The 19,394-nt window shown below is 44.1% G+C and overlaps 1 protein-coding gene across 2 annotated transcripts in view; it reads left to right on the forward strand.

The window, feature by feature from the left end:
- The window catches only part of ADIPOR1 (adiponectin receptor 1), a 253,445-nt gene that overhangs the window by 144,891 nt on the left and 89,160 nt on the right, over nt 1–19,394 (forward strand). For both annotated transcript variants that reach the window (XM_085600309.1, XM_085600318.1), the window contains one exon: nt 9,494–9,665. In XM_085600309.1, coding sequence (XP_085456435.1) covers nt 9,494–9,665 — 172 coding nt within the window. The remainder of the gene's footprint in view (nt 1–9,493; nt 9,666–19,394) is intronic.

Raw genomic sequence — 19,394 nt, forward strand, 5'->3', positions numbered from 1 at the left:
CCTGCTATTCTTACCAACAAGAACGAAAAGGAATAACCATTGCAAAGGTCCATAAAGCTAGTGGATATGAGGCAGGGGAGGGCCAGTTGCCCGTCGAGATAAGTATGAATCTCTCGTAGGCACCGTACTGCAAAAGGAAGCTTCAATGCACCTAGGACTATTTGAGCCCTCACAAAGGAACTCTTAACTAGTCATTGTTGGGCTCTTCCACTACTCAGGACAAGTTATTAAGATCAATCAACTTCTCACTGATAGCAGCCGCGAACACATTAACTTTGAAGTTCCATAAACTTGAAGTCCAGATGGAAATTCTTCAAGTAATTGCCCTCAGAATGGCAAAAACAGTCAAGAAAATTGATGATACAGACAAGAGTGGCCTGAAATGAGTGTCTTTGTCCAGAGATAGTAGAAAAGTGGTCTACACTACGTACTATTCTCTCAAAACTGGTGTCTGACCTGAAAAAATATAATTGGCCAAGAGCATAAAGTACTGGGGAGGTGGAAAGAACAATCCTAGTTTACAGTCCGTGATAACAGGAATAAGACAAAAGGATAGCCACATAGAGGCAGCGGAGGAGGTAGAAGAACGGAACGTTTACCCCACCATAGGCGACCCTTAACAAAAAACACCAATGAACAACCCCCCTTATGGAGCAAGTGAGAGGGCCCAACAATGAAGAATGGGAAAGGCACCAGAACCCTGTGCCGCTGTCATGAAGAGCAAAGAATTGTTAAAATACTGAAAAACCAGGAAATGAAAAAAAGACGGATTAAAAGTCCAAAAGGCTCTTCTCACTGCTAGGAGTTTATTTTGGACTTTTAATCTGCCCACAAACATATACAGACTTTTAATCTGCCCACCAACAAATACAGATATCTCGACTAAGACCATATATCCAATCTTCTTTACCAATGGGATCCAAGAAATGAGCCAACAGGTTGGTGAGGGCATACCCCCTATAACCTCAATTAAGATCACATAAGCACAGGCAGGACAACAAGTCAAAGAACGTAGCAATTCAATGGTGTAAAGGGATCCTAGAATCCCTCAGGAGTACCCAGAATACATCTATGGGCCAAGAGGATCAGATGAGCCAAAGGTAGCAGTAAGGCCCTTACACCGGCACAAGTCTCCAAGATGTAAATATAGCATTAATAGATGATATCTGTGTCCAACACATGAGCAATCAGTAAACAACTTACACCCAACCAGAAACGGACAAAGGAGGAAACAACAACTCTGAGCTTGTAATAGCTTGATGAACAATGAAGAACAAAATGGACTCCGCCTTGCAGAGACATCACACCTGCAAAAGATGAAGATTAAAGGAAAAAAGGCTATCTATATATAACCATCGCAATATAAACAGACTCCTCAGTCCTACGACTGAGGCGGGAGGGTTATTAGGGCAAAACTCCTGCCCAATATCAATTATGCCCAGATAACATTCTTCGGCTCTTACGGCGTTGAATTAGACAAAATACAATGCATGGGAAATAAGTCTTTTAATTGCCTTCATACACGTGGAGCACACTGATTCGACTGGAGTTTGGTCTCGTAATACAAAAATTCGAATATATGGCTGCACACGCAACATATTTTTTCCTGTTAATTTCAGCCCCTGACAATACAATGAAGGTGGTATTAAAACGATCTTCACCACCAGGAGCAATAGGTGGTACAACTACCGAAGCACAGAAGCAAAAAAGGTACAACTGGCCACAGAAAATTGGGCCCAAAATTCAGTCCCTTACTCTATCAAATCCGTAAAAAAATAGAATCTACACTAGCTGTGAAGAGAAACTGACATCTAGGCCCTATTGAAGAAGAGCATACATGCTTCATTAATATCTTACACAACGGAGACCAGACAACTGCACCTGCATCAGGCATTGGGCAAAGACTGTCTAAAACTACTACTTTGGGCTAGGTTGGTGCCACTCCAAATAAGAGCTGAGCGTTGACTGGAAACCTCTTAATAGTATTGTTTGAGGCAGACTGTTCGATTACAAAAAAAAGTTGGTGGTGCATCTGTTATGCTGTTGCCCAGCATTGTACAATGCCTGACACAGGCTTCTGAGGTCAGTCTTTCTATACTGTGGTGTCTGCCCTGTCGTAGTGATGTAAAACCTTCTATTCTCTCTGGAAACTGCATCTCAGCTGGCAAAATTTGCTCAAATGTATCCACGCGAGTAGATGTAAGGTGCTGCACTGTTCTCTATTATTGAATTTTAAAAGCAAACCTTACTATTTTACATCTGTGACATAAACTGTGTTTTTAATCTTACTTTTAGCCTACCTGTCTTGAGCTCTCCCACTCTCTGGTCCGCCGCGGGGGCTCCCGATTGAGCGGCGACAGTGCTACGTGAAGTTTGGTTGTGACAGCCTCCATCTTAGTTAGTTGGCGGTCCAGCTTCTTACATTTTTTCCGGGGGAACATATTTAAACAATGGGAAACCGGACGCGCAGTGGAAGCGCGTAGATGTACGGCGCTGCACTAATCTCTATTTTTGAATTTTAAAAGCGAACCATACTATTTTACATCTGTGACATAAACTGTGTTTTTAATCTTACTTTTAGCCTACCTGTCTTCAGCTCTTTGACTCTCTGGTCCGCTCCGGAGGCTCCCGATTGAGCGGAGAGAGTGCTACCTGATTTTTGGTTGCGCCTGCCGCCATCTTAGTTAATTGGTGATCCAGCTTCTTACATTATTTCCAGGGGGGTGAACATATTTAAACGATGGGAAACCGGACGCGCAGCAGGCGTGCCGCTGGTGCACCTAAGGCAAGCCCGTCTGCTGCACATTTTTCTATCCACCCAAAGAAGCGCTAGTTATACTCTGGTATGGATTTGCCTAATTTAAATACATTACCTGCTTGTATACCCTAAGAATGTGTTTGTCTAGACCTTAGCAAACTGACATCAGAGAAAGCAGAAGGCTGCGCTCACTGTTTTTTTTTTTTTTCTTGCACCCGGACCTGGCACCCCATACATCTTTTTCCTCCAATCTGTTACCAAGAATAAGTGCCCCTTGTGCAACACGCTGCGCTTATCAACTCCCGGTCTCTACTTAAACACAAGCTAGACATCGCTGAGCCGATTGAGGCTCAGCAATTAGACATGCTTTTTGTCACACAAACCTAGGGTGATAAGGCCACAGGACCTGATTTCTGCATGGCTGTCCCTCAAGGGTTCACAGTATTTAAACATGATAAAACGGAGAAAAAAGTAGGCGGAGTCACTTTAATTTATCGTGACACCTTTAAAGCATCCTTTGAGCCGTATCTTGCCTAGACTGTGAAGCTTTTCTTTTTAACCTAAAAATAGCTAACCTTCTTGCATTTAATTGGGTTTTACTCTATCGCCCGCCGGGGGGAAAAACTGGATTCCTTAACTCACTTAAATCCCTGCTTGAAACCTGTGTTATGGAGAATTCAGTACATATTTTGGGTGATTTTAATTTTCACCTCAAAGATGACTCTGATTCGAACACTGTCTCCCTAATCGATTTTATGACTATGGCTGATCCAAGTCAAATAGTTATAGGCCCTACACATCGGGCTGGCCACACTCTAGATGGCATCCTTACTAACAGCGAACTCACTGTGATTAAGTAGATTTTGCCACTAACGTGGACATATCATTCACAATTATCTGTGAGCTGAACAACCCTTCCATGGATAAGGTCAATAATCTGAAGCAACTCACTAGGACCTACCGTAACTGGAAACAGGTTGATGACAATATGCTCAACTCTCTTGTGCCGAAAATAAACTCCCAGAACATGTGGAATTAGCCTCATTCCAATTCAATCACTGGCTCTCATTCTTTGCCGATAAGGTAGCCCCTTACAGAAAAACATCAAGTAAGACAAAAAAAACACTGCTCCATGGTTTCCAGAATCCCTTAGAACTAAGAAACAAGTGTGTAGACAACAGGAGAGACGCTGGAGAGCCAACTATAAAGTCAGCGAACTCCAACTACAAATCCCTACAGGCTGAACACAAAAGTCTGATATTGACAGAGAAGCGCTTCTACTATGTCAAGCAAACCGAGGAGGCAAAAAACTTCACAATGGAGCTTTTGCAAGTAGTCTCCAAACTGTCTACACCTCCAGAAAAAGAACGCAACTGAACATTAACAAGCTTTTTACAACTCTTTAGCAGAAGAAAGTGGAGCAAATATATGTCACTTTCCACAATAAGACCCGCTCAGATGGGTGTGTCTCAGCCAATGCTGCCTCTTCTAATGTTTCGACTTTCTCTGAATTCAAACCAATTACCAATGATAAGGTCATAGCTCTTATCCAGCAGGCCAAATCGGATTCTGTCCACGACCCTCTCCCTCCTAGTATGTTTAAGCTAGCCCCTGACATTTTGGGTAATTTTTAACTCCATGTTCATACAGGGTGTGTTTCCCTCCATTTGGAAAAGGGCATCTATTTTGCCACTGCTGAAAAAACCTAGCTGTGATCCCACTGAACCGAATAATTACAGACCCATTTCACGTCTTCCTCTCCCAACTAAACTGGTGGAAAAAGTTATAAATGAACAGCTAACTCTCTATTTGTACAATAACAACTGTCAAGACGAAACCCAGTTTAGTTTTAGGGCAGAACACAGAACCGAATCTGCCTTAATTAAAGACACAGACAAAATTAGAGCAGTTTTGGTTGCATGTGGCGCTGCTGCTCTGATTTTGCTCGACCTGTCGGTGGCCTTCGACACGGTTGATCATAATCTGCTACTTAATCATCTGAATTCTATCAGCATTCCAGACAAAGCCCTCACATTGGTTTCTTCCTTTCTGTCTGGAAGAATACAATCTGTAGCCTTGGGTAGCTATGATTCTCCTTCTTTTGTACTTCCATGTGGGGTCCCACAGCGCTCTTCTTTGAATCCCATTCTTTTTTAGGTCTCGCGACCTGCATTGCACTGTGCAGCAGTGCTCGCGCACGTGAGAGTCCTTTTGTCCGGGGTTCAGAAATGGACCCTGGAATCGCACACGCTCGTGCGTGTGCGTTTCCTATTCAGCTCCCCCATTGGCCTTTGCGTGCGGCTTATTCTAAAAGACTGCAGGCAATTGGCCCGTGGCGCGCGCATAGCTCCTCCCATGGCCTATTGGTGTCTATTACGTGCATCAAGCGCGTAATAGACACCAATAGGCCGTGGGTGGAGCTATGATCGTGCCTAGACACAGGCGTGACACGCGCGCCACTTGTTTTTCTTTACTTTTGGTATAATCGCGGCACCTGCGCTTTACTTGTAACATTAAAAGTAAAGCGCGGGTGCCGCGATTATACCAAAGGTATTGATCCATCACCGTTCTTTAGCCCACTCTGCCACCCCTGTTCAGACATGGCCATATGCAAATCAGTCTGACCCTGTGCCTCATGAGAACAGTCCAGCCCGAACTGCCAAGCCATGCCTTCCCTGGACCGGAAACAAGCTTCCTAAGACCGGTTTCTGGCATTTCAGCCGTCTTCGCCAGGCTTACTTGAATCCAGTGGCAAAGTGAGCAAGGGACTCACGTCTGAGCATACCCTGCCAACTTATAGCGAACAAAGCGGTACAAAAGGGGGTGGTGATGGACGGAGCATCAGAACCAATCAAACACTCACACCCAGTCAACAGATCTGGACTGTTCCCATGAGGCACAGGGTCAGACTGATTTGCATATGGCCATGTCTGAACTGGGGTGGCAGAGTGGGCTAAAGAACGGTGATGGATTAAACCCAGATCAGTTGACTGGGGGTGAGTGCTTGTAATGTTCAACACTCCGTCCATCATTTCCTTTGGTTTTTGCTATGCACTCTAGACATCACAGTAAAAAGAGATGAAACTACCAAGTGGCCCGTAACATAGCTTGAGTTTGAAAGAGCGTTTTTACCCACGAAAATATTAGCGCTGAATAACAGAAGCTTATGTTTATCCAAATCTATTGTACTCATTTTTGTCAACCTTGGGAGGCTGAAAGGCTGAATGGGTGGACGATGATGGTCTGAATGCACTTGCCAGGGTGGTCACCACAGGGTCAAGCACAGATGCCTTCAGTGGGTGCCTTAGTCTCCTTAACCTTCTGACCCTGTCACCAGGAGCGTTTCATGTCGAAGGTCTGCTAAGAACCGAATGCTGGAGTGTGCTTCCTCACTGTCTGTCTTTAGCCAGCACCTGTTTTCGTCCCACCAGAGGACTAGCTGATGTTCTCTAACAAGCATTTGCATTGCAATAGGTCACGCAGTTGTGAGAGTTTGAGCTATTGGCATTGTAAATGGCAATGCCTTCTATTTACGTGTTGGTTTTTAAAACCTAAAGAAAAGGCATTGTCATTTCTAATGCCAATAGCTTAAACTCTCGCAAAGGCGAGGCCTATTGCATTGCAAATGCTTGCAATATCTATGTATCTGAATTAGCGATTCTGGTGATGGCATTAACCTCGTATGCAGACGATACACAAATTGTCCTGTCTGTTTTGAAAAATAACCTGCCACTGATTCAAAGATTTAGGGAGTGTATACTGGCAGTCAGTTCCTGGATGAGCTCACGTTGTCTTAGATTAAATTTGGATAAAACTGAAATAGGCATTTTCTCGCCAAGTTGGTCACAGAGTTGGTGGCCACATGAACTGGCTACGGCACCCATCCCAGCCGCCAAGGCCAAGAACCTCGGTGTGATTATAGATAAAAAATTACATTTTGAGGCATAAGTTAACACTGTTTCTTCATCTAGCTTCATTCTACTTAAGGTAATCAAGAGAATCTTACCTTTTATCCCTACGGACAGCAAGAAAACAGTAGTTACTTCACTGGTCCTTGAAACTAGACTAATCCAACGGGCTCTATCTTGTTATGGCTGAAAAGCAACTATTTAAGTTGCAAATCAATCAGAATGCTGCCGCTAGGCTCTTGTTAGGAATGCCCAAGTTTCAATCAGTCGGATAACACTTGCAGTAAAGAGCCATATTATCTTTAAGGCCCTTTGTATTACCTATAGGGCACTACATGGCACTGGTCCTCAGTTTCTGAGACGCCTGCTACATTGGTACGTCCCTGAAAGACATCTTTGCTCAGAAGGAGCAAAACTGATAACTCCCAGATTCTGCAAAACTAGCTGGGGTGGCAGAAGCTTTATGGTGGCAGCCACTAAACTCTGTAAAGATCATCCCTTTCCCATTAGATTACTTCCGACCTTGTCTGCTTTTAGGAAGGCCCTGAAAACCTGGTTGCTCAATAGAGGCCATTGCTTACTTCGGACCACCAGCACCAAGCCACCTCTGGGTATTCGTACGCTTACTAAATCCATTAACAACATAACACTTGGTGTGGACACCGTTAAAGGATCTGTTTTCTGAAATTATACCTCGACGGTCGTGCACAGTCTCCCCCTTCACTAGGGTGTATCTCATCCAGTAACAAGCATTGTATTTGTATGCCAGTCTTGTATGAGCAGGGGGACCAAGTGCTAAGCCCATCTAGAAAACAGCTGTCCAAGGCTCTTTGTACTTCAGATTTATCATGGGAAGCTGGATTTTTCTATTCATATGTTTTAATCTAATGGTTTCTAATGAACTGAATTTGAACTGCAGAGAAATTAATTTTTATATTTCTTATTCGCAAATGTATTTTTTCACTTATGTAATGGTTTTAAGTAATCAACAATAAAGTCTTACGCTTCTGATGCCATGATGGAGCCAGTGCCACAGTACCATTACAGGAGAGCTATGAAAAAGTTAGCAGTGCCAGTGTGGTGCCTGGGGATATTCAGCAGGTGAGGAATCTGCAGATTCATAGAGAAAGATTGTTACTGAAGGAAAGTTACTTTTTCTTTTAGTTCCTCTTCAGTATCTGTTCTAGTTGGCACTCAACCAGTGTGAAGTGCCTGATTGTACGTTGGTGTGGAGCTTTCAGTTTCCGTTCAAAGGTGCCTTGGTTATGAAGGTGAAAATTAGAGTTAACTACTGAAGCAAAGACAGTGAACCTGAAGCACACTTAGTGATGGACATTGTATTGGAATATATAAAAGTACAAAATCTCCTCCCACCCCGACATATTTACTCAGTTATATATCCGGTGTTCTTAAACATTAGGATAAATTGCTTACCTATTCAGTGTTGAATATGGGCTCCCCTATTCGAAGACACACTACCTTACCTCCTGGATGTTTAAATAAATTGCAAGAAAAAATCAAAATATAGATCTGTAGGCAGTCGATAGATATTTATATTCATCTCATTTGTTACAGCATAATCAATACATCAGTTTTATGCACGGTACATGCTAAATGCACAATAGTGCTTTCACTCCCCTCCACCAGTCCCAGGAAACAGCAAAATATGTTGTGGCTTCACACAAAGGTTAGTTCTGCTCACCAGTAGGCAATTTAGACATCTATATTGCCCACAATCAAAAATGTGCGAAGGGGTACTAAAGGATTGTCACAACAAAAGGTTTCAATAGTTTTGTTTATATTGTGAGTGTACACATAGGTACATCAGTGGTATCATTCCTGGGGAATGGGGGGAGGGTAAGAGGGGCGCGAAAAGGATTCCTTTTTCTATTACTATTAGAAAAATTAGACCTGACCTTCCAGGACCGGACATGATTAAGATCTTACATCAAGATCTACGCAGAATCTGTAGAAACCTACAGTATATTACAAGCTGATCATTTGTCATACCAGGTGCACATTAGATCTAAAGAACCTCTGGTCTTCATTGTGTATGACTGATGTATTTGTGGATCTGTGGCTGGGCAATAGGCATTTAATACACAGCATGGCAGCTTGGAGGAAACAAACCAAGTTGAGTATTTGGGAAGTTGTGCTCCAGCATTGATCTAACACATTTTCCATTCACAATCTACATAGGAACTGATAGAATGCCTCATTTGGTTTGATAGTGTTTGGAGATGACGTATTCACATTTTTTAGAGAAATTTGTTTGCTTATTCCCAGCATTACACTTCCTTGAGCAGCGAAAGAGCAACAGTGCATTAAATGAGAATCCTGCATAAGTACATTTTTTAAGTTTATTCTGGAGCATGTCCAGGTTCATGTGATTGTCTATTCAAATTAATGTTTCTCTATATCCATAACCACTGTCATTCCACCACCTCAGAACTAAACGCATCCCATTGCAAAAGTAAAGCAGCAACTCTCAACATTACCAAGAAACGAGCAAGAAAGTCGGATTATTCTCTGGGTAAACGGGCATTCATTCTTGTGTGAGATCTGCTCTAGGATAATCCAGTCAAGTAATCAGTCACTTGTGTAGTAGGGCAAGAAGATAAATTCTTAAAGTGTCACTAGTCATCCTCCTCTACAGTTTCTCAGCCTGAATGAGGAAGGAACTTGACAATCTACCTCACTCTCTGTGCTACATTAGGGTGAGGTGCTCCAGGCTGAGTTCTTGCACCATAAATCCTGCTCCTTGACTGGTCAGTTTTGCTGTTTGCAATAACAAAAAAACCTGATAATTACTTTTGTTTGGTTTCAGATGTGGGAAGGTCGCTGGAGAGTGATACCCTATGATGTGCTACCTGACTGGCTTAAGGACAATGATTACCTACTTCATGGTCACCGCCCACCAATGCCATCGTTCAGAGCCTGCTTCAGGAGCATCTTTAGAATACACACAGAAACTGGCAACATCTGGACGCACTTATTAGGTGATGGATATGTTCATGATATATGTTGATTCACTGACCACTTGTTTATCAATATCTTTGTTCTTTCTCACAGCTGTCACTGTAACATTGGCATGTGGTCTGTTAGAAAAAGTTGCTGTCCTTTTAATTAATCTGGTTGTACTAGCCTTCAGCAGGCAAACACTGCTACTTGCCAGCTTTGTTGAAGCTTGTATCGTGTGTATGTATCTGTCTATTTTACATTAGATCTAGGTGCTTCGGCTTCATAGGTAATAGTTATGTAGTTGCATACTATGCCCATATTAGCCGTTGGTTACTATGGCCACACCCTTCCAGCCCCTGCCTCAGACTTGCTAGTCACAAATGATTAAGACAGTGATGGCTACAGCCCCACTGCTCATGATCAGATAAAGCTAGACGTTTGCCAAGTAAAAGTTCCAAGAATGCTTGAGATTCATTTGTGGTTTGTGTTTTTTGGGAGTTCTGGCATTGGAGAAAGTCTCCTGTTCCGGCATTCCGTGTTTTTTTTCTTTCTCCCATTTAAGTTGCCTACTCACTAAATATGTTCTAGTTCAGTCCATATTCAGTGAATGGTAAATTTCACTTACTTCTAATAACACTGTGCAATAAATGAATTGTGTGCAAGCTTAATATACTTATTTTCTTCTAAAATGGCCCAAAGGGTAATTAGTTTAGACTCTATGCTCACAGTTGGGAAGCACTGATGGAGCCGAGAACGATGCATATTTTTCATTTTAATCTCATCAAAATTGTAGTAACATTGATTGCCTAATTATTTCATACTTTACTGAAGTGGTTCACTTAAATGCTACCTTTAACTGATCTGAGTTCTACAGCTAAGTACTAATATTCTTAAAATATACAATGAACATTAAGGGTGTGGTCTTAGAGTGAGCAGTCAATTGCAGATTCTTACAACCTTCACAATTTGGCTAATGCACTATGTGAATACCTTCTAGCTAAACTGCTGTTCCATTTTGCACTGAGGAATGTACTAAATGTCTAACTCCGTGCAACATAACACTTATAAAGTCTTTGTTGTTGCCTAATTAACTTGATCAGTGTACTTAGGAATGCTTTTCGTGAGCCCTGATGTTTCATTCTCAAAGATGCTTCTAACCTTTGCCTGGAAATCTTGCTCCTTCACCACATGATGTCCTGTTCTGTAGAGCCCATATTACGTCCTGCACAACGACCCCAAGATTCTTCACCTGTGCCATATTCAGATTAGTTTCCAGAACCAAGCTCTGTATGTCTCTGCAAAAAATACCTGCTTCCTCTGTCAGCTCACATGTGTTTCTCCAACATTGGATCTTTTATACATTCTCATGCTTGAATTATTCCCCGTACTTGGGTTGGAAATCCCTGGTAAATTAAACAAGCATTTACAATGCAATGGTCTCGGCATTGTTAAAGTTAGAGCTGTTGGCATTGCTCATGACATTATTCTTGTTTATGTTTTTAAAACAATTAAAGAAACGGCATTGTTATTTACAATGTCAATAGCTTAATCACTCTCCAATGCGAGACCTATTGCATTTGCACCCACACACAGAGCCACCCACACACAGAGCCACCCACACACAGAGCCACCCACACACAGAGCCACCCACACACAGAGCCACCCACACACAGAGCCACCCACACATACAGAGCCACCCACACATACAGAGCCACCCACACATACAGAGCCACCCACACATACAGAGCCACTCACATTGAGCAACCCACACACAAATAGAGCCACCCACAGAGCCACCTACACACACACACACACACACACACACACACACACACACAGAGTTACCCACACACAGACAGAGCCTCCCACACACACAGAGCCTCCCACACACAGACACACACAGAGCCTCCTCCCACACACAGACACACACAGAGCCTCCTCCCACACACACACACACACACACACAGAGCCTCCCCCACACACACAGCGCCACACACAAAGGACACCAGGAAGTAAAAGTGATACACAAAGCAATTGTGCTCAAGCAATACTGTATGATTGTCACCCGCACAATCAAAATCCAGTATTCCTGAGGCTAGCAGACCCGACGCAATCACGAGTAACTACAAGCGTAAGTGTATAGTGTCATAAGTATTAGGGTCTATGCTTCAGGAAGTCACTGGAAAGCAGTTAAGTGCATAACCTAAACCTTACAACAAACACAAGTTTGTGGATAGGTCAGCAGCGAGAACAGCGAATATTCCGATTGGTTGAATAATGTGCGATACAGATGTAGTGAGGCTAGGCACTGTCTAATGCCATGTGTCCCACCTGGGGAGGGTGACAGGGGAGTTTGATGTGACCATTAGCGTACACTACTTCGTTTTGAGAGACCAGGAGGGGAGTGACATTAGATAATATTAAACGCTCTCAAGAGGCGCTAGGAGTTCACGCGTGTTATATCAGACTCTTAGAGGAGGTTCACCGGTGTTCTGGGCAACGATAGCGCCACGAAGTGTTTGTTAGGAGGCAATACAAATGCCAATGCAGATGTTCAGAAATAATGGCTGACGCCCGAAGGACCAATACTATAACAAGCAAAGGCAGATGGGGAGAAACTAGAGGGCAAGTTAAACCCCCAAGGCACACATCTTGGATTCAGGCCTCTATACTACCCACATCTCACCTCCATAAATCGTACTATACCACTGTGTTCGGTACATGTAACACCCCCTCTCTCCCACACACAAAGTTGGTGGCAGACGCTCATAAGAACTCACATTGCCGATGCAGTCAGTCAGGTTGGGCGGCGGTGCCTTGGGCTTGGACTTGCCGAAAATGCGGGTCATAGCTCCTCTGCTCTCGCAATTCCGGGGGCTACGGGGACAATGGACGAAGTGCCGCCGCTAATGCTACTCCAGAACCGCACTCACGATCACAACGCCTCCCAGGGACGATCAGCTGCACTGACAGCCCATCGTGACGTCCAATCAGGGTTCGGAATCTTCCAGCAAGTGGGGCGAAAACAGCGGCTTGCAGGACTGTGGGAAACGGAGTGGCCATCTTGAAACATTAGCCGGCTGAAGGACATTATTCAATTATCTTTGAACAGTTGTTTTTAATAAACTGTAATTTATAGTAATAACGTTAGCGAATATACAAAAGCAACACCAGAATTTTAAATTTTATCAAGTAAGTAATAACACTGACACGATTTAAATCAACATTAATAAATATGACAAATCCCTCCGGTGTCTTGTCAATTTCACACAACTGTTTCACGGTGGAATCGAGGAGTCCCTACTCTGAGAATCCATCTTCATATTTCCATTGGGTATGTGTAGGTAAAACCAGGAATACCGTAACGTAATCATGGGAGAGCCTGGCAGGCAGGATTTACGATTTTATGACGTCTAGATTTACACTAGAGCTACAATTGAAGTCGATGTCGTCCACAAATAGAAATCGAAGAAAAAAAACACATAGGTCCTTTTTCCCGGCCACAAGGTGCAGTAACGGTTTCTCGATATTGGACGCATTTGTTACCATCGAAAGTATTCAATGCTGTGACTTGCTTTTTTGTTACCATTTTAGAAACAGCTCAAAGTAAAGATGGCCACCACACTTGTCCTCGCTCTGAACACTTTTCTTTTAAAGGGTTCCCCAGCTAAGTTGAGAGCAGGCATTATCGTGGGCAAAAGCACTTTTGAAAGAAAAAAAAAAGCTTGTATGTGAGGTCGATCGAAACTCAGCGAGTGGAAGGAAGCTGCTACCTCGAAGTTGTGACTAATGTCTGTAACTATGTGCAACTGACTGACGCAAACACACGTGCCGTTCCTTTCATGTTATTTGTTAACGCCCCGTGAGTATGTTTTTTCAACTGCTGGGGCACGCTTACCAGGCAGGACTAACACCTTTCCCAGAAATAAATACCGATCATTTGTCCACGGTTTAAGAAAGGCCGGGATATGTAGTAAAAAAAATACCTTTTTACAAATAGTTTGCATTCATTTTAACGTGTATTTCTGCCTTTATTGATTTAATTAGTGAACTTAACCCCGAGCCACAGCAAATCATTTACTGCTTACTGCGCTTGAAAAACAAATCGTGCCCCACAGACAGCGGCATGGCTGACACCGACCCCAGGACCCCGCAGGAGCCCGCCGACTTGGTAACCATGTTTCTCCGAGGTCAAGCAGAAATGCCTCGGAGAAACGCAGTGGGATTTTCGGATTGGGGGGCGTGTTTTTCTTTCTCTCCTCTTCCCATTGGCTGGAATGTTTACATTCCAGAGGAGAGAAAGAAAGTAAAAAACACGCCCCCGAATCCGAAAAAGACTGGGCTTGTTTGGAGAGACAAAGCTCTTCTCCAATGGCTGACCAGCATTTAAGAGGCCAGCCAATGGAGAAGAGGGAAGAAGAGGGGCGGGTTCAAGCCCCACTTCTGAAATCATTAAATCTCGCGAGCGAGACTGCGCAAGCGCAGCCTTCGCTAGCTGAGACCTAAAAAGCAGTATTCAGTGTAAAATATACAGCATACGGTATATAATGTAAAATGGCCATAGGCCTGAAACAACATGGTATGTTTAGTAGCACATCTAATTCATTTGAAATAACCTAAACTTCAATCAGTGAGGTAGAAGCTTAAGCTCTCTTACTCCCACTGGAGGCTACCGGAGCTCAGATTTATACTGCATCTCATGTGTGAGGGAGTCCCCTGTCCGAGCTCTGCTCTAAACTTGTAGTGAACCTTAAATTGTTTCCATTTTAGTCTGCTCTGGAATTGAGCCAGCCCTATCTTCAGCACCACTGTCCCGTTGTTTTAGGGAAGATTCTTTAAATTTCTGGACTATGGAGATCATTTTGGCTGATAATTAAGTGTCCGCAACAATCACCGTGGTTGACAAAGGGAAGAGATCTCTTTTTAAAACCGGTTTATCATGGGGCAGCAAGAACATTCACACTGATGACCTGCACTCTCCGTGTATTTGTCTTTATCCTCAACATAAGGCAGCTGAATGTAAGATTTATCAGTCTCTCAACAAAAATTCTTAAGAACAGAGAAAGAAAACTGGCATTATTTCTTATGAGTAAAGGTAATTTTCCTATTTCTAAAGCTGATGCCCCTTTTCAGGGGAATATTCAGTGAGATGTGCCCCTGTACACACTTCTATGAAGGCAGTGCACAAGAGGAGGCTTGTACATGTTCATAAGATTGCCTTGTTTGGTACAGCACTTGCAGCCAACTCCTCTGCTGACAAACCAGAGTCTAAGCGCTACAAAGATTAACCTATAGTGAAAAAGAAGAAGGCTTCAAAGGAAGTCTCGTTGAGAAGATCCCGCCATTGATGGCGAAGACCATACCATCGACGATGGAGTCACCGTCAGCGAAATCACCGTCCAGAACCACGCTGCCAATAAAAGACATGGGAGGAAATGTTTTTTCTCCTTTAAGGTTGACTGATTTACTTCCAGTGCAATTATTGCAGTCAGGTGAAGAAGAAGAGGCTATCTAGCTATTATGCCTCGCTGACAGCGTACAGCCCAACACAATTGAACGTGAGCTATGTCCCAGGTTTTGGAGAGGAAGCCATGGACGATTAGGCGTCCTACAGTGAATATGTGCATCAACAGGAGTACAAGTCTGGGAGTTTCTTGAACTGATTTAAGGCAGAATCCATCTAAATATTATAGAGATCCAGACGTGGTCCAGTGTCAATGGCCTTCTTACCAAAGTTGCAACTGATGGCTGGATACTTTTATTAAGTTATTACCTTAGCAACTGACTAATAATCCTACATGGGGTTACCATCCTCCCATCTCCTCACTCCTCAACCTGCTCCTTTACCAGTTTCACCTTCTAGTTAGCCATTACTATTACCTCCTCCTCCAAAACCAAGGGGGATCAGTACATTGGGAAGATATGGATAATGTTTATTGTAATAGTTCTGCATATTCTGATATAGAAGGAGAGCTACCACTAGATGGTGAGGGGAGAGATGATAATGGGTGAAAATTCATTGTCCTAAGTGGAAATGAGGGCTCAAATTAATAGGATGCTACACATGATATTTCTAAATTGTATTCATTGACTGAAAGAACGGCCAAGAAATTCAATCTATCAATGGCCTCTGTAGACCAACCATGATTTCTCTGTGACTTTAAGGAGCAACCTTGGAAATATGTTGTGTCCATACCCAGTCTAGATGTTGTCTGGTCAGAAGGTCTGAAATTAATTAAGACACCTGCCACTGTTTTATCTGTGATACCTCTTCTGGAAAGGAAATACAAGGCCCTGGATTCAGCTCCAGCTTGCCTCACTGGTCATACTAAACCAGATTAAGCAGTTGCTTCAGCAGCTCAGAGAATAGGAGGGAAACGGCGAGATGACAGGTTTTGAGAAATGGGGTCTCTATTTGGCAGACTTATGCACCCTGTCCACGTTGGGACCACAATCCTAGTCAGGGTGAGCTAGATACACACTAAAAGATAACCTGTGCTCACCCTCTGATAGCTTGGCACAGAGTTGTCAGGCGTATCTAACTAGGAAATGTGTAAAGTATTTGTGCAACACATACACACAGTAACACAATGGAAATCACCACAAAAATATTCTACACCGTTTTAGTAAAATAAAGAATATTTTAATAGAAAATCAAGATAAAAACAACAACAAGAAAAATAAACAAAACCGGAGTTATGAATTTTTATAGAATAAACCAAAAATAGTGATTAAAAGTCAATAGCACTAAGGGGTTACTTGAGGTCACGCTAGACCAGGGGAGATCCAAAGTTCAGGCTGACCGCGATGGAGGGCAGGCCATCTACAAGACTCACAGGTCCTGCTGACAAAGTACCCTGGATGGAGCAAGCATCAACGTCTCGATGCAAGGAGTCGAGGAAGCGATGTCGTTGATCCCGTAGATGTAGGCAAAGCATCTGTGCTGATCTGCGCACTCGATGAAGGCTTCGGCATCTAACCCCTTTATGATGCAGGTGCTGCATCGTCAATCCGTGCTGTCCGTCATTGTAGAGCCACCCAGTCTATCGAGGCAATGTAGTCTGTCAGTGTTGAAGGGCAATGTGTTGGTTCTGATCAGCACAGAGCCATCGCTGATGGCAGAATCCCAGTGCTTCTGAAGAGTTGAAGGAAGTCTTTGATGGCCCTGAGACTTCAGAACAGGAGGCAAGCCATCAGAGTCACTCTGGGTTCAAGTGAGATGGATCTAGTCCTTGTCCTTAACAAGGCAGAGATCAGCAGGCAGGGTAGCAAAGCAGAAAGCAGTTCCATCAGAGGAGCAGTAAGGTAAAGAGACAATCCTTTTGGCACAGCAGGCTATACTCCTGGCAGAGTCCGTCACATGTCCAGTAGTGTACTGTCTATGTAGGGTCAGAGCCCTAGTACTTCTACCCAAATGCATCTTTGAACTACGGGTGACTTCAAAGCAGGCTCTTGAAGTGCACAGGTCCCCTATCATCCCAGCTTTGTCTGCCAGGCTATCTCTGGGGGGGTAATCAGCTCTTTGAGTGGGACACAGGACACTGCCTGTTCAGGTGTAAGTGGCGGCTCCCCCCTCCCTCTTCCTGCCCAGGAATTGCTATCAGAATGTAGATGAATGCAGGTGAGTTCTCGGGTCACATCCACCATTCCTGTGTCTGTGGCTATCTAGAGGGAATGTACAAAGTGCAGCTGTGACCCACGCCAGATGTGTATTGGAGACAGGCAGCAAAGGCACCACAGCAGTAAGAGCAGAGAAATGTCCATTTTCTAAAAGTGGCATTTCTAAAACAGTAATGTCAAATCCAACTTTACCGGTAAATAGGATATATCATTACCATTTCAAATATCCAAAACATGATGCAACTACTCCTTTTCTAATAAGGATTAGCAGGTTAAAAGTGTATTAAGAAATTCCCAATGCTAGCCTATGAGAGTATTAGGCATCACAGCAGTGAAAAACAAATTTAGCTGTTTGTCACTATCAGGACATGTAAAACTTAGAAGTACATGTCCTAAATTTTAGTTACAAGGCACCCTGCCCTTACTGCTACCTATGGCCTACCTTTGGGGTGACTTGTGTGTAAAAAAGGGGAGTTTAAGGCTTGGAAAGTGGTTTTAAATGCCATATTCAAGTACCTGCACACAGGCCTGAGATCGATTTGAGAGGCTACTTCTGTGGGTGCCACAACCAGTACTGCAGGCCCACTAGTGGCATTTAGATTACATGCCCTGGGTATATGGTATAACACTGTACATGGGACTTATAACTAAACTAAATATGCCACCATGTTTTGAGGAGAAGCACATGCACTTTAGCAGTGGTAAAGTGCTCCCAGTCCTAGGGCCAACAAAAAGCTAAAGAAAAAAGTGAAAGTAAACAGGCAAAAAGTCTGCGGGAAGACCACCCTAAGGATGTCAAACCTAACACAGGTTAATGGAGACCTATGCTGTATCTGAAAGAGATGAACAAGTTTCTAAAGAAACATTCATTTTGGATCCTTACTTTGCAAGACGTCCTCCTGTTGATGCAGAAAGGGGATTTTTTTTTACCTCCCAGGAAATTCGAGATGCATACTTCCACATACCCATTCATTGAAAACCGGGAAAGTACCTTCGATTCTCAGTAGCTGGTCAGCACTACCAATTTAAGACACTCTTTTGTACTCGAATGAGCAGTGAGAATATTCACCAAATGTCTCGCTCCAGTTGGCGCTTTTCTCAGTAGGGAAGGTGTTCCCATGCTTGGATGACTGGTTAGTCAAAGCGCCATCCAGGAAAAGAGCAAAAGCTTCCATGAATGCTTGCATCAATCTCTTCTGTAGATTAGGTCTCACTTTGAACAAGGAGAAGTCCTCATTGAAACCTCAAACAAAAGTCCAATTTCTGTGAGCAATGCTCGACACTCAGTTGGGAAAAGCCTTTCCATCGGCAGAAAGAGTGAGAAAGTTACAATCTGAAAGAAACACGTTAGTTAGATTCCTTACCTTAGAATATCCCCAGGCGTCAGGCTGGATCCGGAAAGATTTTCATCAGCAATACCCTTGCGCGTCGCTAGGTGTTGTCTGCGGCTCCGCGTCCGTCGTCAGCGTCGTGATCGCCGGGATGACGTCGTCGGAGTACTTAGACGTCGCCCTCGCGCGCTGACGTCAGTTCTTCTTTTTTCCGCGCCAGTAAGCGCAGATCCAGGAAGAGCATACCCTTTAGTCACTTTTTGACTAAACTTTTTGAACTTTTTTGGTTCCTCTTTCGAGTCGACCTCGACTCCTGGTGTCGGTAGGGATGCCCGGGTTCAAGCCGTGCGACGCCTGTCATCGCCTGATGTCGGTCACGGATCACCGCCGCCGGGGTCTCTACTGCCTTGGGGCCGACCATGATGCCGAGTCGTGCCTCGACTGCCGGGTCTTGACCTCGAAGGTTAGGCGGGAGCGGTCCTGCAAGCTGCTCGAGATCCGGCAGTCGGCTCTGCGCCGCTCAAGGTCCCGGTCGAGGAGGTGGTCGAGGGACCGGTCGCGGAGCCGCAGCCATCACCACTTGCCTGGGTCGAAGTCCTCACATTCCGGTAAGTCGAGGCACAGTAAGAAGTTGAAGAGGCGACATCGCTCTTCTGACTCCCCTCGCCAGTCACGTGACTCGGCTGAGGGTTCGGGTGGCACCACCCGCGCGGCTCCATCGGAGCTGCAGGAGTCGCATCCGGCCCCATACCCTCCGGTCACTGGGCCTAATGCGACTCGTGGCCGTGAGGAGTCTCGCTCTGCCGTCGAGCCCTG

Source organism: Triturus cristatus, chromosome 1_2 (genome assembly GCF_964204655.1).
Source record: "Triturus cristatus chromosome 1_2, aTriCri1.1, whole genome shotgun sequence".
Lineage (NCBI taxonomy): Eukaryota > Metazoa > Chordata > Amphibia > Caudata > Salamandridae > Triturus > Triturus cristatus.